We start from the raw sequence: 24,222 nt of genomic DNA, 5'->3' as shown, positions 1-24,222 counted from the left end.
TGCAGGTATAGATACCTGTTGCATAGTTAGTCCGGTTGAAAAAAGACACCCGTTCATCTAGTTCAGTGGTCTCCAAACTGTGGCCCAGGGGCCAGATGTGGCCCTATGCTTGCTTTTTATCTGGCCCTTGGGGAACTATTTCATCCACTGATACCAACAATGGGGCAGAATTCCCCCCACTGGCACCAGTGAAGGGGGCACAATTCCTCCCAATGACACCAACGATGGGGCACAATTCCTCCCACTAACACCAACAATGGGTCCCAATGACATCAAAGATGGGGTGCAATTCCTCCTAATGACACCAACAATGGTGTCCAATAACACCCAAATAACATCAATGATGGGGCGCAATTCCTCCCAATAAAACCAACGATGGGGCACAATTACTCCCACTGAAAATGGGGCATTATTTTTTCCCACTGACATCGGGACCTTTTCTACTCCCAATGGCCACAGTCCGGCCCCCCTAAAGTCTGAAGGTCAGTAAACTGGCCCTTTGTATAGGAAGTTTGGAGAGCCCTGATCTAGTTCAACCGATAAAGAGAATCAGAAAATCCCATATGCACAATCCCATACCCACAGTAGATCCAGAGATAGGTGAAAAACCCCAGCAAAGCATAATTCTATTTGCTCCAGCAGGGGAAAAATTCCTTCCTGATCCCCCAAGAGGCAATCTGATATTCCCTGGATTAACTTTACTTATAAATGTTAGTACCCAGTTATATTATGTACATTTATAAAATAATTTAAAAATAAGCGTCTATACTGTGTACAATCCAGTAATACACTGTCCCACCCTGCTTTGCACATGCTCAGTTGCTCTCTATTTTTAGGTACTGCTGAGTTTGTAGAGGCCGATCTTCTGACAGCCTTAAAGTGTAATTAAACCCTGCTATCCTTTACAGCCAAGGAAGCTGCTTCTGTTTGATCTGCAACTGCCAAGGTGCTGTACATTTGATCAGTTATGACTTTTTCATAACAAATAATACTGCGCATGTGAAGAAATTATTCAAAAAATTAAATGTGAAACAAATGCAGCACCACAAATGTGAGGTATTTTCACAATATAGCAAAGAAAAAAGGTGTTGCACTAAAAATAAGTGATACTTCAAAAGTACAGTAAATATGAAACAGTCGAAAAAGGACCATAATGATCAAAATATCAAACTCAACTGTAGATAAGAATGGATCCAAATCCCTCCACCAGGTGAATCTGCCACCACCACAAAATATTGGACCCTTACCAGAGAGCCTGGATCCTTTATTATGAAGGGTCATACGGGCTTGATGTAGTATTCCCAGTAGAGATCTCTAACAAGGGCTGTATGAAGGAACAGTTCAAAGTATCTAAAGGATTCCACCCACACAGCGAACATATAGCCAGATCCAAACAAAACATAAATGCTAGGTGGTGTAAAACCTCTTAGAGATTGAATTTATTAAAAAGAATTGCACTTACAAGTATCCAAGTTAAAACCAGCATAGCAAAGGTGAGAAAGGAGGCCACCACAGGACATCCAGACATGTAAAGAAATGCGCGATAGCAGGAACAGGCAGCTCAGCCCAATCCTGATCAGTTATGACACCAGTCATTTGATGGTTTGACAGTTTTGTTGAGGACACAAGTACATTTGACAGTTAGTAATCCCAACATTCCCGGAATGTAACGTTTTTTTTAAACCGTTAAAACTATGGGTTTAGTTCCTCTTTATGATTTACTGCTTTTCAGGGGCTCTGGCCTTCAGAAAGATTGCAGCCTCCAGCAAGAAGAAACAGGAGCAATGCTGGAATCAATTTACAGCACACGTTAATTTTGGTAGCAGAATTATTCATGTGGAATTGTATGTTCTTTGCTAAAGAACATTATTTTCTAAGTGGAAATTTACCCATAAGGAGATTAAATAAATATGTTAGAAAATTTTGCATTGTTTTTGTAGCGTGTCATCATTGAGTTTCTAGTCTTCATTGGCGGTATGATCCGACCCATGAGCATCTTCCCTATACACAAATGGGATGAAGTGATCAGTTTTTAGCTTTGTTTGTGCTAGTACTTTATTACTGAGTGACAATGTTGTCTCCTTTAGGAGTCCAGACTTCCGCCTCGTTCTTCTGCTATGTATGGTATAAAGACGTGTGATTACTGACAGACATCATGGCTTCAGTGAGTGAAGATGAGGAGCGCTCGCCGCTACTGCAGTCATCGCCACCAGACCCGAGGTAATGCAGCAAATGTTCATAAAAAGGAAACGACCAGCATGAATTGTCAGTAACACTTGACATCTTGCAGAGAGTGCTTAAAGTGGTTGGATAGGATTCAGGTTTACCTGTCAATCCCCCCCCCCTCAGTGATTTCCCTTCACTTCCTGTCCCAGAGCCAAATGGGAAGTGAAAGGAAATCGCTGCAAATTAAGGAAATTCCTTGGGGACCCCCCAGGTCACCAGAACTAGTGGTGAACTAGATGGACTAGATCTCCCCTCTATTAATTTTTTGGTAACAACCCCAAATTTGGATTTTTTCTTTTGCTTTCAATCCTAATGGTAAACAGGACAAATAGAGAGGGTGAATCTCCTTAACAGGGGCACAGACAGCAATAAAAACAGACAGGCGCTGTAATCTCTCTCCATTCTATCCATTACTAAAAAAAAAAATATGTTTTTGCTTTTGTTATACCAAAGTATTTATAATAATAAACGTTGCAGAGCATATAGTAAATTACAGAATGTCCATATCCAGATGAGAGGGACAAAAAGAAAGAAATAATTTCGAAGACTCCTTTGTGCTTGAAATCCCAAGACAGACAGAACACACCAAATTCCTTGTGTGAATGAGCCCACCACCGACATTTCTAGTGCTTCGCTCACCTCAATGTGTTGACCTCTGTAGCCACTGATAAATGTCAAAATACACAGGGGGACATGGAACCAGTGGATAATACCCTGTCACAGGATCTCTCAGGTGATAACCGTCCCCCCGAAGTCATGAAACATTGAAAAAACACAATCTAAGTGCTCTCTGTGTATTTAAGCAAACTGCTTTATTTGTAATGCACTTACAATTACTTTCCTCTTGAGTGAAGCCTTATTAAAAACGCCAGGCAGCTCTCGGCAATGCCAGATCAGTACAGATGGCAGCGGGTGACGTCAGCAGAGTGTGAAAGTAGCCTTAAAAAAACTCGAGCATACAAAAATCTGGTTCCAGGTTGCCAAACCTGAAATACGTGCAAAAGCTTGCACAAAGCTTGTAAAATGCCCCAAATCTTGTAGAACTCTGGGGAAAAAATGCTTAAAAAGTACTAGAAATGCTCTTTGCTCAGGTGATATCTCTCCGCCTACCGTTGTTGTGGGGACAAGTGTCCTCGTTTTGAAGCTTTCCCCTCTATTCTTGCTCTGGTGACATTGATGAACAGGACAATTAATTCAAACTTCAGACTAAAAAACTCCTATTTACACGTATTCCTCCATAGCTACAGAAGAATAGGTGTAAATGCTCTTTGTATGGATCAAATGGCTTTGGAAACCCATTTGGTTGCTTTTGGTACTGCTCAAATTAGAGGTGAAAGTGTATCCCTGTGTCCCAGAACATGGGGTGCAGGCTTGTTCTAGTACCAATCCAGGGGGTTGGTAAATGTAAAGAGGAAAGGATCTCCGCTACCAGCCCAAATAAATAAACAATAAAGAGCGGCCTCAGCCTACAGGTCTCCACCAAACATCTGGGTGTGTGGTTTGGTGGAGACATGTAGGCTGAAGCCACTCTTTATTGTTTATTTACCTATGGCTGGTCAGGAGTAGCGGAGATCCTTTCCTCTTTACATTGACATTGACCTTAAATCCGGATATTACTTTGTATAAGTAACATCATCACTGGGCTATACATAGCAAAGCTGAGAGCAGAGCTGTGGGCCTAACAGCTCTACCCACTGCAGAAGAGTGTGCATACAAGACCAGTCACCCTGCACAAGGAGAGAGCAAGAAGCTCCTGCACAGGAAGCTTTTCACGTTAGATTACTGCACCGATCTGGAAAAGATACACAAGAGAATATTCGATAATCCTGAACTTCAGCTTTAACCACTTCAAACGAAACAACGTACCTGTACATCATTTTGTTGAAGTGGTTGTACAGGGTTGAAACCTGCTACCATTTTTTTGCGTTTTTTTTGTTTTTTAGAGCTGGTGGTCGGCTTTCTGATGATGATAACCGATGCCGCTCTGCTATTATCACAAGGAGTGGGAGGGTACGTTGGTGGGTCTCCGATTTAGTAACCCAGAAGCGACGTTGCGTCCTCCAGTTTGCTCGGCTGCCAATGGCGCCGATTAAAAAAAATCTCTAGTATTCCAAAATGCTGATTTTGGCATTTTGAATACTTTTAAGTGCAAAAGAGGTATTTGGGGTCTTGTAGACCCCAGATCCCTCCATAAAGAGTACCTGTCACTGCCTATTACTGTCACAAGGGATGTTTACATCCCTTGTGACAGCAATAAAAGTGATCCTTTTTTTTTTTTTTTTTAGGCTGTGGCTTTAAAAAAAAAAATACAATAAGAAAAAAAAAAATTTTTTTTTAAAGTGCCCACGTCCCCGCAAATGTAACTGGTGTTCAAATCACACATGTGAGGTATCGTCACAGCGAGAGCAATAATTCTAGCAAAAGACCTCCTCTGTAACTCTAACCTGGTAGCCGTTAACATTTTTTAAATTGTCGCCTATGGAGATTTTTAAATACCGTAGTTTCTCGCCATTTCACAAGTGTGTGCAATTTTAAACCGTAACATGTTAGCCATCTATTTACTCTGCGTAACCTCATCTTTCACAATATACAAACAATTGGGCTAACTTTACTGTTTACTTTTTTTTTAATTCAGTGAAGTGTATTTAAAAAAAAAAAAAATAGCGTTTGAAAGACTGCTGCGCACATACCGTATGACACAAAATATTGCAACAACCGCCATTTCATTCTCCAGAGTCTTTTATTTATATATATATATATATATATATATATATATATATATATATATATATATATAAATATAATATAATATAATTTTATAAATGTTTGGGGGGTTCTAAGTAATTTTCTAGCAAAAAATACTGATTTTAACTTTGCCTAAACGAATCCACCCTCTCCCTTCCCAGATGTATACTTACTATGATGCGAAGGCGATGGCCTCCAGTGATTGTTTACATCCAGGATTGCAAGTTTCACTGTCTTGGCCATGCCTGTGCATTGCAGCCCCCCTATAGACTTCTATGGGGCTGTGATGCAAGGTCGGGAACCATTGGAGACAGTCCCATAGAAGTCTATGAAGCTGTAATGCTCGGGGACAGTCAGAATGTAAACCGTCACTGAAGGCCGCAGCCATAGGTTCAATGTAAGTATGAATGTATGTCACCAGAAGGTTGAACCAGTGGGTTTGACTAGCAAATGTAACACAAGTGCACCTTGTCTAACGGACGATTTAAATATATGTATGTGCATAGAGATGGGGTTTTTTTGTTTTGTTCTTTGTAGTACTAGGCAGGTGTGTTGTTGCGCGCCAACGTGCATTTCTTTTGTGCATTGACATGCTTTTTTTTGTGCATGTTTCCAGTGTGTTTTTAAATTTAAAAGTTTGAGTGGAGAGGGTTAACAGCCATTGACCAAGACATGTAAATACTTGTTGCCAGTGCATTAAAACATCATAAGAATTATGATGAGCTGCCTTTGACTTCTATGGCCCCCAAGGCAATAAAATGCACAAACAAACTAACGTTTTATTTTTCCAACAGCAATGGGAACAGACGCTATCTTTATTATGAGAAACCATGACATGTGTCTTTGTACATTGGAACATGTTCATTAAAGCTTAGGAGTGTAAATAGCCATTAAAGTGAACTTTAAAACGGTTACAGTTAAACTCTTGGCATATTTTGATTTCTCAGCCCATTTGCTATTCTGATAAAAGATCTGTCATCTGCTTTATTAGGTAATATTTCCATTAAATGATTTTGTGTTTCTAGCATTGTCATTGAAACTCAAGATCAGAACAAAAGCAGATGGTGGTCCATCAGGATTATGTACCTTACCATGTTTCTCAGCAGTGTAGGTGAGTATTGACCAGCCAAATAAGACTTGGTGAACCTTGGAGTGTAATTGTCAGATAATGTCTTGCTGCGTTTTAAAAGTGGAGTTAAATGTAGAAAATAAACTGTGAGCAGGCACAGTCTTTTTATTGTGGAAGAGACATTCAACGTCTTTTCTGTAATAAAGAACACTTTCCTGCCTATATGAAATCCTCTGCGGAATGTACGTTGAGCTGCGCATGCACAGCTCATTTTGCATCAGGTTGACTGTACTCCTGTGTTGGCCAATCTAAACATCTGAATACTAGCACTTCTAGACACTAGAATAAACTGGGGAGAAGATAATGGTGCTGGCGAGGTTCCTTACTAGCATCAGACCGTTGGAACGAAGGTGTCTTTATGGACCTTGCTTTGTGCACTGGTCCAAATCATTTGGTCGAGGGGTATTATGGTGTGGGGTTATTTTTCAGGGTTTGGGCTTAGGGTTGCCACCTCATCCCCTTAAAACCAAACACATATTAATTACACAGGTTCTGTGGCTGATTAAGGTGGTAGTTAAACTTGGTGCCTCATGTGCATTTAATTAGCCTCAGAACCTGTGTAATTCATATGTGTTCGGGTTTAAAGGGATGAGGTGGCAACCCTAGTAATTCTTACTTCCAGTGGAGGGAACTCTTAAGGAATCGGCATACCAAAACATTTTGGACAATTTCATGTCTCCAACTTTGTGGGAACAGTTTGGGGATGGTCCCTTCTTGTTCCAACATGACTGTGCACAAAGCAAGGTCTATAAAGACATGTATGAGAGAGTTTTGGGTGGAGAAATGTGACTGGCCTGCACACAGTCCTGACCTCAACCCAATAGAACACCTTTGGGATGAATTAGAGCAGAGACTGGGGGTCAGGCCTTCTCATCCAACATCCGTGCCTGACCTCACAAATGTGCTTCTGGAAGAATGGTCAAACATTCCCATAGACACACTCCTAAACCTTGTGGACAACCTTCCCAGAAGAGTTAAAGCTGTTATAGCTGCAAAGGTTGGGCCAACTCAATATTGAACACTACGGACTAAGATTGAGGTGCCATTAAAGTTCATGTGCGTGTAAAGGCAGGTGTCCCAATAGTTTTGGTAATATAGTGTAACTCTGTCTTCAGGGATTGCGCTACTTATTATTGATACTACAACTTCTTATAGATCATGAGACGTTGATTCTCAGGATAGGTCTGCTTTGTTAAAAGAAATGTTCTTTTTATAGTATGGGTTTAAACTCATATGTGTCTGTAGACATAGTTTACCTTTTAATTGTTTTACTTAAGTAATGAAATGTGTTTTTTTTTTTTTTTTGTTTTTTTTTTTTTTTTTAAGGGTTTTCTATTGTGATGACCTCAATTTGGCCATATCTGAAAAAGGTTAGTTAAGTCCTTTTATCACTTGCCCCAGGCTCTTGGGAGAGCTAAGGGTAATGAGTAAATTATGCTTTGTCTGACCATACACATAACCATAAACAGATTGTAGTGTTGGTTGTTTTAAATGATCATTTGTTTGAAAATATTTATTGGATAAAACAAAGTAAAGGTTGATTTGGTTGACTTTAAAGTGGTTGTAAACCTCCGATGTAAAAAATGAAAAAAGCACATCCTTCTATAGTGTGTACTTGTCTCAGTTAAGAGCGCTAAGGCAGGCCATAGATGACACGGGTTGCAGGAAAGAAAATCACTTGATTCCTCATCAACACAGCTGCTAGCAATAATCGCTGTGTTATTCCGGCAGGGGTCGCTCCCAGAGTCCCCCTACTGGGAGAACACAATAGCTCCACCGGAGGGAATCCCCCATCAACACAGTCAGTGTTAATGGGAATTCACAGTGCCGGGAGAACGCGGTGATTATTTGCGGCTGGCAATAATCGCATGTAAAAATCCATCATTCTCTTTTTACGCAAGTTGATAGATGGACCGACTTGGGTACAATCAGCCTGCCCATAGATGGTTCAAATCTGGGCCAGTCCCAGCTGAACCAGCTAAGATTGTAACCATCTATGGCCAACTTTAGTATTATTTCTGTCTGCTGCTTCATTCCTCTGCTACCAGCATGAATCACCTCTAACAAGTTTTCCTGAAACCAATAGAAAAATGGTGACAGTGGAGGGACCTCCAGCTGATTGACAGCCTCAGCTCTGTTCCTGTGAGCTGTGTGAAGGGGGTGCGTCCCTTCCCTCCAATCAGCTCTCAGAGTTCTCCTTACTGAGCATTGCAGTGTATGTGTGTGTGTGTGTGTGTGTGTATATGTGTATATGTGTATATATATATATATATATATATATATATATATATATATATATATATATATATATACACATTACGGCTTTGAAGTGGTTTCCTGGAGTTATGGCTGCAGCTATCGGCCATAACCTTGGTATTTTTTATTTATTTTTTGTCAATCAGCGACTGGCTTTCCCATGAAAGCGTTCTGAGTGACTCATGAGCCGCTGGAACGCTTTCAGAAGCGGTGGGAGTAAACGGTGTTCGCACCACACATGTGAGGTATTGGCGCAAATGTTAGAGCAATAATTTTAGCACTAGACCTCCTCTGTAGTCAGGTAACCTGTAAAGGCATTCAAAGCAAGTAGTCGCCATTCCACAAGCGTGTGCAGTTTTAAAGCATGACATGTTAGATGATGTTACGCCAAGTAAATAGATACCTTTCACATTTTACAAAAAATTGGGGTATATATTGCAAAAAATACTGATTTGAACTTGTTAACAAAAAGTGGCAGAAAAAGCCTGGACTTAAAGTGGTTAAAGCGGAGTTTCACCCAAAAGTGGAACTTCCGCTTATCTGCTTCCTCCCCCTACCGGTGCCACATTTGGCACCTTTCAGGGGGAGTGGGGAACGGGTGCCTGTTTTTGACAGGTACCCTTCCCTACTTCCGGTAGACTGCGCTGCTGCGCCATCCCTTGGAGGTTCAGCCCTCCTCCTGCTTCCTCTGGCGCCAGGCATGCGCAGTAAGGAAACCGGCTGTGAAGCCAAAAGGCTTCACTTCCGGTTACCCTTATGATAAATGGCGATGGCAGCACCCGAAAGCCGCTCTGAAAATCAGCTGCGGTGCCAACATCTCGGCTCCCTGGACAGGTAAGCGTCTACATATTAAAAGTCAGCAGCTACAGTATTTGTAGCTGCTGACTTTTTTTTTATTTTATTTTTTTTCCCCAGGCGGAACTTCTCTTTAACTTCAGCTCCCTGCCCCCTTTTTTCTGACAGCTCAGACACGCTTTAAAAATTCTGCACTATGAACAGATGTAGAGAAGAGAAGACAGCAGAAAACAGGTACAACTTATGTAGGAGGATTTGTTTCATCTCTGTATATCACCCGAGGCCAGTCACTTCACTGGGTATATGTAAGTGTTTACATCCACATTAAAAGAATTTTAGGCCTGGAACGATTGCCTCTATTTGATAAAAGAGATTGTTTATAGACTTAGTGCAGTCTATTTCTGCAAGATTGAATGCGTTCATTAAAACAAGCCTATAAAGATTATATCGTGACGTAAAAAAAAAAATCACACACTGGTATTCCTCACAAGATAGTGTGTTAAAATCCCAGCTCTTGCTGCTGTAAGGTGTAGTAAAGTGAGGAAATCACCACAACTAGTGTCTCCACTGGAAGATTTCCCCTCCATTCCTGTTCTGGGGACCAATCAAAATGTGGGATTTTCTTCCACTTTAGAGGATAGCAGTCGTCAGACAGAGAGGGTGAATCCCCCTAATGCCTTCATTAATAATCTAAGTTTGGCTCAGTATGACAGTTTTATGGTGTTCCATCCAGGTAATATTGTCATTTCTTCTAGCTTTGTGTGCATTTTTCCATAGTCCTACTTTAGAAGGGATGACCAAGAAAACATTTCTGTATTTCCCATAGCAACCAATCACACTCCAGCTGTCATTCATCCATAGCTGATTGTTGCTATAGGCAACACACACACCTTCCATTACTTTTTTATGAATATAAACTTGTAAGACATGCTAATATACAGTTTGAAAAGGTGATCAGTGCTGTAAATGATTATTATTAATATATTTGTTTCTAGTTTTTATATGTATACTATTAAGTGGCATGAAGTTTAGTGAGATTATATACATTGGGGATAAACTTTGATTTTTCTTGCTGAATAAAAAGCTCAATATAATCCATATTCACTGTTCATTTTTTTCAGATTGACTCAAGTGCTGATGCAAGTTTCCTCGGCTGGGTAATCGCGTCATTCAGTTTGGGTCAGATGATTGCCTCACCCTTGTTTGGTTTATGGTCTAATCATAGGCCACGAAGAGAGCCTCTAGTTGTCTCCATCTCCATACTGGTGGCAGCCAGCTGTCTTTATGCCTATGTACATGTTCCTGCCAGTCACAACAAGTATTACATGCTTGCCGCCCGTGCCCTGGTTGGCTTTGGATCAGGTGTGTTGCTACAGAAAAAAAGTAAAACCTTGTGTTATAGAGCAGTGGTCTCCAAACTGCGGCCTGTATCTAGCCCTTGAGCCACCATTCCATCAACACCAATGATGGGGCACCATTCGTCCCACAGACACCAATGATGGGGCACAATTCCTCCTCTAAATACCAACAATAGTGTACCATTTCTCTTGCTGATACCAACAATGGGACGCTATTTCTCCCACTAAAACCAGTGAGAAGACACTTTTTACTTTCACTGGCCACAGACTGCACAGTGGCCAGTGGAATTAGTGCACAAACCCCAGGCGACAAGAAATTGCGTCCTGACGCCCGAATGCCCCCCCCCCCTTCTCTATGTATCCCAGACTCCATTTGCCCACCTGCGAGCCTGGAACCGACATGGGGGGGGGGGGGAGTGGACTCTCCTCCCCTCCCCTCCTTGTTGCTGACCCGAAAGTGACGTCACTTCCGGGTCCCTGTTGACCGTTTCCCCAGCCATCTGGGCCAGGAAAGAATGTAATGCAGTGTGATGTGTATTGCATTACGTTCAGTGGAACGACATGCAGGGTCTTTTTAACCCTGGATGTCTCATTAGGGAAAACCTGTCACCAAAAAAAAACATCAGATGGGGGACTTTTTGTCCCCTATGTGATTTGGGGGGGGGGGGGGATGGGGTGGGGAGTTAAGTAAACCCCCCCCCCCCCCAAAAAAAAATATTGAGGCACCCCACCCCAACGTATCCGCACGTACAAACTTAATCGTGTGTGGTGGGTCGCCTACGTGTGAAAATGTCGATTGCCATACAAATGTTAAACATCACCGTGCACGCGGAATGAGATCAATAATTCTATCACCAGACCTCCTTCGTAACTGATGACCTTTAGGGGCTTTTAAAGCGTCTCCTATGGAAAATATAGGATACTGAAGTTTGTTGCACACAGGTGCACACAAATTTAAGGTTTGACATGTTGGGTATCTGTTTACTCGGTGCAACCATGGCTTTTATATTTTACCCAAAATTGCATTATTTATTGCGTTTTTGTGCCCCTAAATTAACCTTTTAATGTGTTTTTTTTACTGACATTTTGCTGTAATATCGTGTGGCATAAAAATTGCAACTACCACTTTTTTTATTTTCTAGGGTGTCTACTTTCAGAAAACATAATGTTTGGGTTTTTTTGTAATCTTCAGGCCTAGAATGATTTTTTAAACGTGTGCAAAAGGCACAAAAACGGCTATGGCTGTGAAAGGGTTAAAGGAGAAGATCACCTTCAGAAACATGTTACATGTTCCACCTGTAAGCTTTGTTAGTTAAAAAAAAAAAAAAAAAAAAAAATGGCTGCTAACTTTTTTAGCTGGCTCCTAGATTCAAAGCAAATTTGTCATGCCCTGTACTCAAGGAACAGAACTAGGTTCTTAATTCCATCTATCTTTACTCCCATTTTTTTAAAGCCATCAGATTATTATCTTATATTTTGCTTAAATCCTAGGCAATGTTGCTGTTGTTAGATCGTATGTTGCTGGTGCAACTTCCATTTCAGAAAGGACGGGTGCAATGGCAAACATAAGTGCATTCCAAGCTCTGGGATTTATCTTGGGCCCTGGTAGGTAGGTTATTGGAAGTGACATGGGATTGTGCTCAGGCCTTGCATTTTGGATAAATAAACTTCTCTCCTCTAGCATTCCAGGCTGCCTTTACTGTGATTGGAGAACAGGGTGTAACCTTCGCTGCTATTGATCTCCAGCTGAACATGTACACCACCCCATCACTCATGGGTGCGTTCCTTGGCATTGTGAACATCATTCTGATCTTTATTATATTCAGGTATTAATTTTGTTTTCCTAAAACTGTTTTTTGCGTTTTTTTTTTTTTTTTTTTTTTTTTTTTAATTTTTAAAATATTATCTACTTTGGTAGGGAAATGTAAATAATCCTACGGCGAGGAGTTATATAGTGCTCAACCTATGGCTCTCCAGCTGTTGCGGAACTACAAGTCCCATCATGACTTTGCCTTTTTAAGCCTCAGCCTTGCAATGCCTCATGGGATTTGCAGTTCCGCCACAGGTTGAGCACCCATGGTTAGAACAACTATCGTGTTTTTATTGCTGGATTTCCCTCATAGGAAAAGTCATTCTCTCTAATTTATTCTGATCACCAATGCCATCGCAAATGAAAGCGAGGGTAGATCCAAAATTATGAGTTGACACCAGACCAGGAATAGAGGGGAAATCTTCTAATCTGACAAGAGATGATATCCCTCACTTTGGAATAATATCTGCTCACTTACTGTTGAATCTTTAGAACAGAAAGTAAAGGAAAATGTTCTTAATGAAACACAGATGGCAAAAAAGTGTTTTTTAATTAATTCAATTAATGTATAACTAAATGGCAAAATGTTTTTCTTTATTTTGGATAAAGTAGGGGGGTTAAAACTAGGGTTGCACCGATACTGATTATCAGTACCAATACTGAGCATTTGCACGAGTACTCATGCAAAAGCTCCAATACCTACAACCGATACCTTTTGCGGTGCAATTTGAGCCCATACAAAACGAATGGGTTGAAATTGCACTGCAAAGAATCGCATGTGATTTTGAAAAGAAATGCAGTGCGATTCCTGCCTGAATCACATGTAGTTCCCCCACCACTCCTGTGTAAGCCCAGGCTTTTTATAGTGACTTCAGTCTTGGGTTCACAAGAGTGATGCGGGAAACCACATGCGTTTCGTACAGGAATTGCACCGCATTCCTGTTCATACTACATGCGATTCTTTGCAGTGCAATTTGAGTTAATTAATATTGGATTTGAGCCCATTAATCTTGGATTTGAGTCTGTCCATTTTGTATGGGCTCGAATCGCAGCACAAAGGTATTCGGTAACAGTAAGCACAATTATCGGTGCTCGTACTCGCCAAAAAAAAGTAAATGGTATCGGTGCAACTCTAGTTTTAACCCTCCCCTACTGTATCCAAAATAAAGAAAAATGTTTTTCCATTTAGTTATACATTAATTGAATTATTCAACATGTAAGCAAGTACCAAACAAAGAAGAATTTGCATACCTTAGTTGAATTGAGACTTTCTTCCATGTCTTGTATTTACTTTAGCATCTATATTAAACCCTGGCACCAGACATTTAACAATCTTCCCATAAGATAAGATGTGCATATTTTATGGATGTTATTTACCTTTTAAATGTCTCCCTTGTGTAGACATCCAAAAGGCCTGAGACTGCTGCTGGTGCCACTCTCTTAGGTGTGATGTCAACGGCTGCAGTTGATAAATAGGCAGTTCATTTTCAACTCTTCTGGCTTAGCTTTAGAAAATAACAGGCATTATCCATATCCAAAGGGATTTTTGAGAATGCTCTTTTGCAGTTTTTTATGGAAAGGCCATCCGCTAAAATTTGCCTGCTATCTACTGAGAATGTAAAGGTACAATGTCATCTCAGTACTTCGATTCAAGCCCTTCTCTTTTGTCTCAGGCTAATAAGGAGCATGCAGCCCTCTTTCATGAATGGAATTTTTTTAGGATGATTGTAGTGTAATGTTAATTTGCTTGTCCTTTGTTTTATTTAGCACATATGATTTGTTATTCATTGCCTGGTTATTCTAAACTTTTATACAATATATTTTTGCTGTGGCTCTGTGGTTTATGAAAATTGCAGTTAATCAGTATTTTTCTCCCTGCAGAGAACACAGAGTGGATGACCTGGGAAGGCACATGGGAAATATAAACTATGAGCCTGAAGGTAATATACTTTTATGATTCCACACATACCTACAGTGCATCCGGAAAATATTCACAGCGCTTCACTTTTTCCACATTTTGTTATGTTACAGCCTTATTCCAAAATGGATTAAATTCATTATTTTCCTCAAGCAATACCCCATAATGACAATGTGAAAGAAGTTTGTTTTGAAATCTTTGCAAATTTATTAAAAATAAAAAAACAAAATAAATTACATGTACATAAGTATCACATCCTTTGCTCAATACTTTGTTGAAGCACCTTTGGCACCAATTACAGCCTCAAGTCTTTTTGAGTATGATGCTACAAGCTTGGCACACCTATTTTTGGGCAGTTTCTCTTCTTTGCTGGACCTCTCAAGCCCCATCAGGTTGGATGGGGAACGTCGGTGCACAGCCATTTTCAGATCTCTCCAGAGATGTTCAGTCGGGTTCAAGTCTGGGCTCTGGCTGGGCCGCTCAAGAATATTCACAGAGTTGTCCCATAGCCACGCCTTTGTTATCTTGGCTGTGTGCTTAGGATCGTTGCCCTGTTGGAAGATGAACCTTCGTCCCAGTCTGAGGTTCAGAGCACTTTGGAGTAGGTTTTCATCAAGGATGTACATTGTTGCATTCGTCGTTCCCTTGATCCTGACTAGTCTACCAGTTCCTGCCGCTGAAAAACAGCCCCACAGCATGATGCTGCCACCACCATGCTTCACTGTAGGGTTGGTATTGGCCAGGTGATAAGCGGTGCACGGTTTTCTCCAGACATGACACTTGCCATTCAGGCCAATCTTTGTTTCATCAGACCAGAGAATTTTGTTTCTCATGGTCTGAGAGTCCTTCAGGTGTCTTTTGACAAATCTAGGCGGGCTGTCATGTGCCTTTTTACTGAGGGGTTGCTTCCATCTGTCCACTCTACCATACAGGTCTGATTGGTGGAGACGGTTGTTCTTCTTGAAGGTTCCCCTCTCTCCACAGAGAAACGCTGGAGCTCTGTCAGAGTGACCATCGGATTCTTAGTCACCTCCCTGACTATGGCGGTTCTCCCCCAATCGTTTGGCTTGGCGGTCCACCCTAGGAAGAGTCCTGGTGGTTCAAAACTTCTTCCATTTACAAATGATGGAGGCCACTTTACTCATTGGGACCTTCAATGCTGCAGAAATTTTTCTGTACCCTTCCCCAGATCTGTGCCTCCATACAATCCCGTCACGGTGGTCTATAGACAATTCCTTGGACTTCTGGTTTGTGCTCTGACATTGTGGGACCTTATGTAGACAGGTGTGTGCCTTTCTAAATCATGTCCAATCAACTGAATTTACCACAGGTGGACTCCAATCAAGTTGTAGATTCATCTCAATAATGATCAGTGGAAACATGATGCACCTGAGCTCAATTTTGAGCGTCATGGCAAAGGCTGTGAATATTTATGTACATGTGATATATATATATATATATATATATATATATATATATATATATATATATATATATATATATATATATATATTATAATATAATATAATTTTTTTTTTTTTTTGGGGGGTGTTTAAAAAAATTTGCAAAGATTTCAAACAGTATTCTTTCACGTTGTTGTTATGGGGTATTGTTTGTAGCATTTTGAGGAAAGTAATAAATTTAATACATTTTGAAATAAGGCTGTACCATAACAAAATGTGGAAAAAGTGAAGCGCTGTGAATACTTTCCAGATGCACTGTATATTGATCTTCTACTAATTCTGCATCTGCCCATCACAAATGTTTTTGATGCTTTAAAATTTGTAGAGAATCGGCCCATACATTGACCGGCAATGGCGAGAAGAGTGCAACCTTGCTTTTGCAGGTTGGCAATTTTTTATCCAATAAAGGGATTGTAAAGGCAGAAGGTTTTATATCTTAATGGATTCTATGCATGAAGGTAGAACACCTTCTGGGTGCAGCTTCCTCTCCAGCCCCCACCCAATATTTACCTGAGCCTGATCTTGATCCAGTAGTGTGCACCTGTATGATATAGCACTTATAGCAGTGTGAAACGCGTTTATCGGGCACTCTGATCTTGTGGTGTCACTCTGGGATGTCCCAATAAAGGATTTTGGATCACAATCGTGGTGTGCAACCTATTCTTTTTACATATTGATTGCAAGCCTTCTCTGTCTAAGCTTTGCTACAATGTAAAGTAGTGAGTGTACAGCTTGTATAACAGTGTAAATTTGCTGTCCCCTCAAAATAACTCAACACACAGCCATTAATGTCTAAACTGCTGGCAACAAAAGTGAGTACACCCCTAAGTGAAAATGTCCAAATTGGGCCCAAAGTGTCAATATTTTGTGTGGCCACCATTATTTTCCAGCACTGCCTTAACCCTCTTGGGCATGGAGTTCACCAGAGCTTCACAGGTTGCCACTAGAGTCCTCTTCCACTCCTCCATGACGACATCACAGAGCTGGTGGATGTTAGAGACCTTGAGCTCCTCCACCTTCCGTTTGAGGATGCCCCACAGATGCTCAATAGGGTTTAGGTCTGGAGACATGCTTGGCCAGTCCATCACCTTTACCCTCAGCTTCTTTAGCAAGGCAGTGGTCGTCTTGGAGGTGTGTTTGGGGTTGTTATCATGTTGGAATACTGCCCCGCGGCCCAGTCTCCGAAGGGAGGGGATCATGCTCTGCTTCAGTATGTCACAAGTACATGTTTGCATTCATGGTTCCCTGAATGAATTGTAGCTCCCCAGTGCCGGCAGCACTCATGCAGCCCCAGACCATGACACTCTCACCACCATGCTTGACTGTAGGCAAGACTTGTCTTTGTCCTCCTCACCTGGTTGCCGCGACACACGCTTGACACCATCTGAATCAAATAAGTTTATTTTGGTCCCAACAGACCACAGGACATGGTTCCAGTAATCCATGTCCTTAGTCTGCTTGTCTTCATCAAACTGTTTGCGGGCTTTCTTGTGCATCATCTTTAGAAGAGGCTTTCTTCTGGGATGACAGCCATGCAGACCAATTTGATGCAGTGTGCGGCGTATGGTCTGAGCACTGACAGGCTGACCCCCCACCCCTTCAACCTCTGCAGCAATGCTGGCAGCACTCATACGTCTATTTCCCAAAGACAACCTCTGGATATGACGCTGAGCACGTGCACTCAACGTCTTTGGTCGACCATGGCGAGGCCTGTTCTGAGTGGAACCTGTCCTGTTAAATCGCTGTAAAGTCTTGGCCACCGTGCTGCAGCTCAGTTTCAGGGTCTTGGCAATCTTCTTATAGCCTAGGCCATCTTTATGTAGAGCAACAATTTTTTTTTTCAGCTCCTCAGAGAGTTCTTTGCAATGAGGTGCCATCCATGTTGAATCTTCAGTGACCAATATGAGAGAGTGAGAGCGATAACACCAAATTTAACACACCTGCTCCCCATTCACATCTGAGACCTTGTAACACTAACAAGTCACATAACACTGGGGAGGGAAAATGGCTATTTGGGCCCAGTTTGGACATTTTCACTTAGGGGTGTACTCACTTTTGTTGCCAGTGGTTTAGACATTAATGGCTGTGTGTTGAGTTATTTTGAACTCTCTATCGCTCTATCACTACTTTACATTGTAGCAAAGTGTAATTTCTTCAGTGTTGTCACATAAAAAGATATAATAAAATAGTTACAAAAATGTGAGGGGTGTACTCACTTTTGTGAGATACTGTAAATAAAGAGAAACTTTAGAATCACTTTAAGGTGACCCAGTGAAATGAACGGTAAAATCATGAAGGGCCTGTGTTGATGGGCATTGGGCTTATGTTGATGGGCAAATGCAGTGTGCTTTTGGGTGCATTTTGACATCAATTTGAGAGATTTCTGAGATCATTCAGAATTTAAAGACAGATCCATTTGACCTTCAGTTGACCTCCTTCTGACATGCATAAATCTGCTTTTGCATTCCCATTGACTTGTATGGGGAGAGAGGCAGTTCTGATGCAAATCAAAGTCCATTAACCTAGGCCCTGAAAAGTATAATTGTATTTTTTAGTGTCTCTGCACTGTGGACATTTTCTGTTCTTGAATATTCTTCATTCTTGATAATACATAAACAAAACTTAACATAAACCCTTGTAGACCCTAGTAAACATGCAAAAAAGGCATGCAGGAATGTCTGTCCTAAATGTGCATGTTACGGTCTGTAGGCTTACAAGTGTTCTTGTGGTCAAAGCTCTGCCGTACATTTTATCCAGAAGTTCCCCTTCCTCTATGTAAGGGATGACTAGAACGTGGTTTAGGTTACTGAAAAAATCTTCAAGGAATAATAAACTAGGGCAGGGTTTTGTTAGAGAAATTGTTCTGAAAGTTACAGTAGCACACCAGTCAATTACTAAATTAGAAAATAAAGTTTGTTAATCACTTCAATACAGGGCACTTTTACCCCCTTCCTGCCCAGGCCAATTTTCAGCTTTCAGCTCTATCACACTTTGAATGACAATTACTCAGTAATGCAACACTGTACCCAAACAAAACTGTTAATTTTTTCACACAAATAGAGCTTTCTTTTGATTGGTATTTAATTAAAGCGGGGGTTCACCCACACCGCCTAAAAAAAAAAAAAAAATATTAAAAGCCAGCAGCTACAAATACTGCACCTGCTGACTTTTAATACATGGCCACTTACCTGTCCCAGGGTCCAGCGATGTCGGCAGGGGACGCCGAGAACCCTCTCGGTTCTCGGCAGCTGCCGCTGCCATCCTAGGTGAGGGAATCAGGAAGTGAAGCATTGCGGCTTCACTTCCCGGTTCCCTACTGCGCATGCGCGAGTCGCGCTGCATGTCCCTAGTGGTCCCCGCTCTCTCCTGGGAGCTGTGTGTTCCCAGCAGACAGCGCGGTCGGGACGGGAAGAGGCGTAGACTCCCATGGGAGTCTATGCCGGAAGTGGGTGCAAATACCTGTCTTAGACAGGTATCTGCACCCCCCCTCCCCCCTGAAATGTGCCAAATGTGACACCGGAGGGGGGAGGGTTCCGAAAAGCGGAAGTTCCATTTTTGTGTGGAACTCCACTTTAATTACTACTGGGTTTTTAATTTTTGCTAAATAAACGTAACAAAACCGAACATTTTTGATGAAAAACAAAAAACTTTTTTCTTAATTTCTGTTATAAAATTTGGCAAATAACTAATTGTTCATCATAAATTTAGGGTAAAATTTATTTTGCTACATTTCTTTGTGAAAATAACCAAAATCAGTGTATATTTAGTCTGTAGGAAAATTATACAGTCCACAAAATATGGTATATATCTGAAAATTGATCAATTCTGATGTACTGACACCCTATCTAATTTCTTGAGGCCCAAAAATGTCAGGACAGTACAGATATGTCTCAAATGACTCCTTTTTGGAATGTAGACAGTCCAATGTATTTAATAAGCGGCATGGTGAGGGGTGTTTTTTTTTTTTTTTTTTTTTTTTTTGAAGTTGTCATTTTTTGGAAATTTAAATTACATTTTTTTTTTTTATATATTTTTCCATACTGTCATCAGTGCAGTACAGCATCGTCATAAAACTGGTGTGGCACTGATAAGGGACACATTATGTTTCCTTATAGCAATGAATTTCATTGCTATATGCAAGCAATTTACTGAATGAAATGATTGGCTACAGCTGATCACATGGCACCGATAGGCTGTGATTGGCCCACCTGTACCATATGATCACTGTGACCAATCACAGCTAGCAACACAATTGTACACAATGGAAGGCTTAAAAGGAAGCCATCCATTGTTTACAACTGTCATGTGACCTGCTGTGTTTCGTTCGGGCCGGTACAGTGATCAGTCATCAACTGTGTCTGGTGGACACAGCCAATGACAGATTGCGCCACAGCATGGCCCCACAATATGACGTCCACCCGGATCGATGAGAGTCCCGTCCAGCCGTCAATCCACTATAGGCTGGGTGGGAAGTGGTTATTGATGCATTCATTTCCATAAGTACTGTACATTTTAATTGTGTAAGGCTGGCCATACACAGAGCAAATTATACTTTCCCGCAGACAGACAGTGTTGATGCAGGAATCCCTCCTGCCAGGCCATTGTCTTCTCCCGCCGGGAGAAGACATTGATAATTGCTAACGGCTATAGCAGCCACCAGCGCTAATCGCAGGTAAATCAATCGCAGGCATGCTGGTTATATCCAAGTTGAAAGATCGATCAGTTTGGTACATTCAGCCTGCCCATACATGGTTCGATTCTTGGCAGCTTTCTGCTGAAATTCAAACCGTGTATGGCTTACCTTAGTGTGGCCTCTTACTGGGTTGCCTTGTGCTGCTCAGCCATTTTCTTCATTTGAGTTTGTTTGAACTTGGGAAATATGAGCAGAAGAGTTTCACAATGTAAAAAAAACACACACAATATGCATAATGGTTCACGACAACACTGGATTATAGCCCACATCTTAGCGTTTTTCAGGTGTTGTCTTGTTTTTCACGACGTAGATGAAAATTAATAAAATGACGAGCAGAAGTTTTTTATTTTAAATCTGAACTTCAGCCTTACCGTTTAGTCTTGCACGGTTGTACAGGCTCATCTCCTGTACTAAAATTGCTTACTCTGATTTTGTTGCACACAGTGCCTTAGAAGCTGCACCAAGTTAAATAAAGCTTGTACTTATTTCCTGGCTGAAGGACATCCAGCATCATCTAGTCCTTCCTCCCCAGCCTGACTGTCCCTGACTTGTCCCTTTCATTCATTGGATTTCAGTTCTTTTAGTCATGGAGGTTAAGTATAACATATGGACAACATATTACCTATGGTGGTCTGCTATTAAATTCAGCCTATTGCTGCTGCATAAGGGGTGAAGGCTCTTGATAGGAGTACTGAGGCAGGGTGCTGTCAATATTTTCAGGAAGGTTTGCTGACCCTCCTACCAGCCATGATCTGCCTACATTACTAAACAGAAGCATAGGGACTTACTGATAACATCAGTAAGTTTTAAAGTATGGTATTGAATGAAAATGGAAAGGTTTTATTTAAAAATTCATCCGCATGTTGATGAGAGCAGATACGTGGAACAACAAAAGCAGAATAAACTTCCTCTTTAAGCTTTAGAAGTATTTTTCACATATTATGTTTATACTTAGTTTCTCAATTAAACACTTTTGCCTTACTAAGCCTTTGTTGAGTTTCTTCCACTAGATCAGGGATATGCAATTAGTGGACCTGCAGCTGTTGCAAAACTACAAGTCCCATCATGCTCTGCCTCTGGGTGTCATGCTTGTGGCTGTCAGAGTCTTTCTATGCCTCATAGGACTTGTAGTTCTGCAACAGCTGGAGGTCCGCTAATTACATATCACTGCACTAGATGAACTAAAGGCTGGAGTGAGTTTATTGTATGTTTTTGTTTTCTATTTTCAGAGTCGAATTCACAGGAAGAGAGTGAAGAGGCCATTGATCGAGTGGCAGTTGTCTCATCAAATGTTTTGTTCTTTGTAACTTTGTTTGTATTTGCCATTTTTGAAACGTAAGTATGCCTTTTTCATGTTATTAGCATATATAAAAAGTAGTTATATGCAAATGCTTGTGGGTGAAACTTTCACGTGATGACCGCAAAAGCCAAGTTGGGATCCGCCTTTTTTCTATGGCAAAATCTTGTGGATCTTTCCACTCTGGATGCTTAAACTTTGTTCTGAGATTTATAGAATTGCATGTTAGTTTACAAACACTGAGAGTACATATGCGAACATCTACACAGTACAGTATAGACGTATGTATGCACATATTAACCACTTTACGACCGGGCCTATTTTTCAAACTTGTTGTTTACAAGTTAAAATCAGTATTTATTGCTAGAAAATTACTTGGAATCCCCAAACATTTTATTTATATATATATATTATAATTTATTAGTGGGGACTCTTTGTTATATTGCAGCCATTTACTAAAATCAATTCATTTTTTTCCTCATTAATGTACACACAGCACCCCATATTGACAGAAAAACACAGAATTGTTGACATTTTTGCAGATTTATTAAAAAAGAAGAACTGAAATATCACATGGTCCTAAGTATTCAGACCCTTTGCTCGCTACTTAGTAGAAGCACCCTTTTGATCTAATACAGCCATGAGTCTTTTTGGGAAAGATGCAACAAGTTTTTCACACCTGGATTTGGGGATCCTCTGCCATTCCTCCTTGCAGATCCTCTCCAGTTCTGTCAGGTTGGATGGTAAACATTGGTGGACAGCCATTTTTAGGTCTCTCCAGAGATGCTCAATTGGGTTTAAGTCAGGGCTCTGGCTGGGCCATTCAAGAACAGTCACGGAGTTATTGTGAAGCCACTCCATTATTTTAGCTGTGTGCTTAGGGTCATTGTCTTGTTGGAAGGTAAACCTTCGGCCCAGTCTGAGGTCCTGAGCACTCTGGAGAAGGTTTTCGTCCAGGATATTCCTGTACTTGGCCGCATTCATCTTTCCCTCGATTGCAACCAGTCGTCCTGTCCCTGCAGCTGAAAAACACCCCCACAGCATGATGCTGCCACCACCATGCTTCACTGTTGGGACTGTATTGGACAGGTGATGAGCAGTGCCTGGTTTTCTCCACACGTACTGCTAAGAATTAAGGCCAAAAACTTCTATCTTGGTCTCATCAGACCAGAGAGTCTTATTTCTCACCATCTTGGAGTCCTTTAGGTGTTCTATTTAGCAAACTCCATGCGGGCATTCATGTGTCTTGCACTGAGGAGAGGCTTCCGTCGGGCCACTCTGCCATAAAGCCCCGACTGGTGTAGGGCTGCAGTGATGGTTGACCTTCTAAAACTTTCTCCCATCTCCCGACTGCATATCTGGAGCTCAGCCACAGTGATCTTTGGGTTCTTCTTTACCTCTCTCACCAAGGCTCTTCTCCCCCGATGGCTCAGTTTGGCCGGACGGCCAGCTCTAGGAAGGGTTCTGGTCATCCCAAACGTCTTCCATTTAAGGATTATGAAGGCCACTGTGCTCTTAGGGACCTTAAGTGCAGCAGAAATTTTTTTGTAACCTTGGACAGATCTGTGCCTTGCCACAATTCTGTCTCTGAGCTCTTCGGGCAGTTCCTTTGACCTCATGATTCTCATTTGCGCTGACATGCACTGTGAGCTGTAAGGTCTTATATAGACAGGTGTGTGGCTTTCCTAATCAAGTCCATTCAGTATAATCAAACACAGCTGGACTCAAATGAAGGTGTAGAACCATCTCAAGGATGATCAGAAGAAATGGACAGCACCTGAGTTAAATATATGAGTGTCACAGCAAAGGGTCTGAATACTTAGGACCATGTGATATTTCAGTTTTTCTTTTTTAATAAATCTGCAAAAATGTCAACAATTCTGTGTTTTTCTGTCAATATGGGGTGCTGTGTGTACGTTAATGAAGAAAAAAATGAACTTAAATGATTTTAGCAAATGGCTGCAATATAACAAAGAGTGCAAAATTTAAGGGGGTCTGAATACTTTCCGTCCCCACTGTGTGTGTGTGTGTGTGTATATGTGTGTGTGTGTGTGTGTATAAAAAAACAAAATTCTAGAAAATAAAATGGCAGTTTTGGCAAATACTTTCTGTCACGCCGTATTTGCGCAGCAGTCTTACAAGCGCACTTTTTTTGGGGAAAAAAAAAATACTTTTTTGAATTTTAAAATAAGACAACCCTAAAGCTGGTCCAATTTTTTGTTTTTTATTTTTTTTGATATTGTGAAAGATGATGTTATGCTGAGTAAATTGATACCCAACATTTCACGCTTCAAAGTTGCGCCCGCTCGTGGAATGGCGACAAACTTTTACCTTTAAAAATCTCCATATGCGTCCTTTAAAAAATTCTGCAGGTTGCCTGTTTTTTGTTGCAGAGGAGGTCTAGGGCTAGAATTATTGCTCTCGCTTGAACGATCGCCGTTTTTATATGCGGGCGCTACTCACGTATGCGCTCATTTCTGCTTGCGAGCTCAGCGGGACGGGGCGCATTTTAAAAAAAATAATTTTTTCTTA

At 41.1% G+C, this 24,222-nt stretch overlaps 1 protein-coding gene across 2 annotated transcripts in view; it reads left to right on the top strand.

Moving 5' to 3' along the window:
• MFSD8 (major facilitator superfamily domain containing 8) overlaps positions 1-24,222 on the top strand; it is a 35,231-nt gene that overhangs the window by 588 nt on the left and 10,421 nt on the right. Inside the window, exons 2-9 of one of the 2 annotated variants that reach the window (XM_073603775.1) lie at positions 2,088-2,220; positions 5,997-6,082; positions 7,427-7,470; positions 10,273-10,513; positions 12,001-12,114; positions 12,191-12,335; positions 14,201-14,259; positions 21,623-21,728. In XM_073603775.1, the coding sequence (XP_073459876.1) occupies positions 2,156-2,220; positions 5,997-6,082; positions 7,427-7,470; positions 10,273-10,513; positions 12,001-12,114; positions 12,191-12,335; positions 14,201-14,259; positions 21,623-21,728 (860 nt within the window). In that variant the 5' untranslated portion in view covers positions 2,088-2,155. Of the gene's footprint in view, positions 1-2,087; positions 2,221-5,996; positions 6,083-7,426; positions 7,471-9,271; positions 9,386-10,272; positions 10,514-12,000; positions 12,115-12,190; positions 12,336-14,200; positions 14,260-21,622; positions 21,729-24,222 lie in introns of those variants that run through there. The other variant, XM_073603782.1, reaches the window with a different exon arrangement.

This window comes from Aquarana catesbeiana, linkage group LG01, assembly GCF_042186555.1.
Source record: "Aquarana catesbeiana isolate 2022-GZ linkage group LG01, ASM4218655v1, whole genome shotgun sequence".
Lineage (NCBI taxonomy): Eukaryota > Metazoa > Chordata > Amphibia > Anura > Ranidae > Aquarana > Aquarana catesbeiana.
This window is presented reverse-complemented; position numbering and strand designations above follow the sequence as displayed.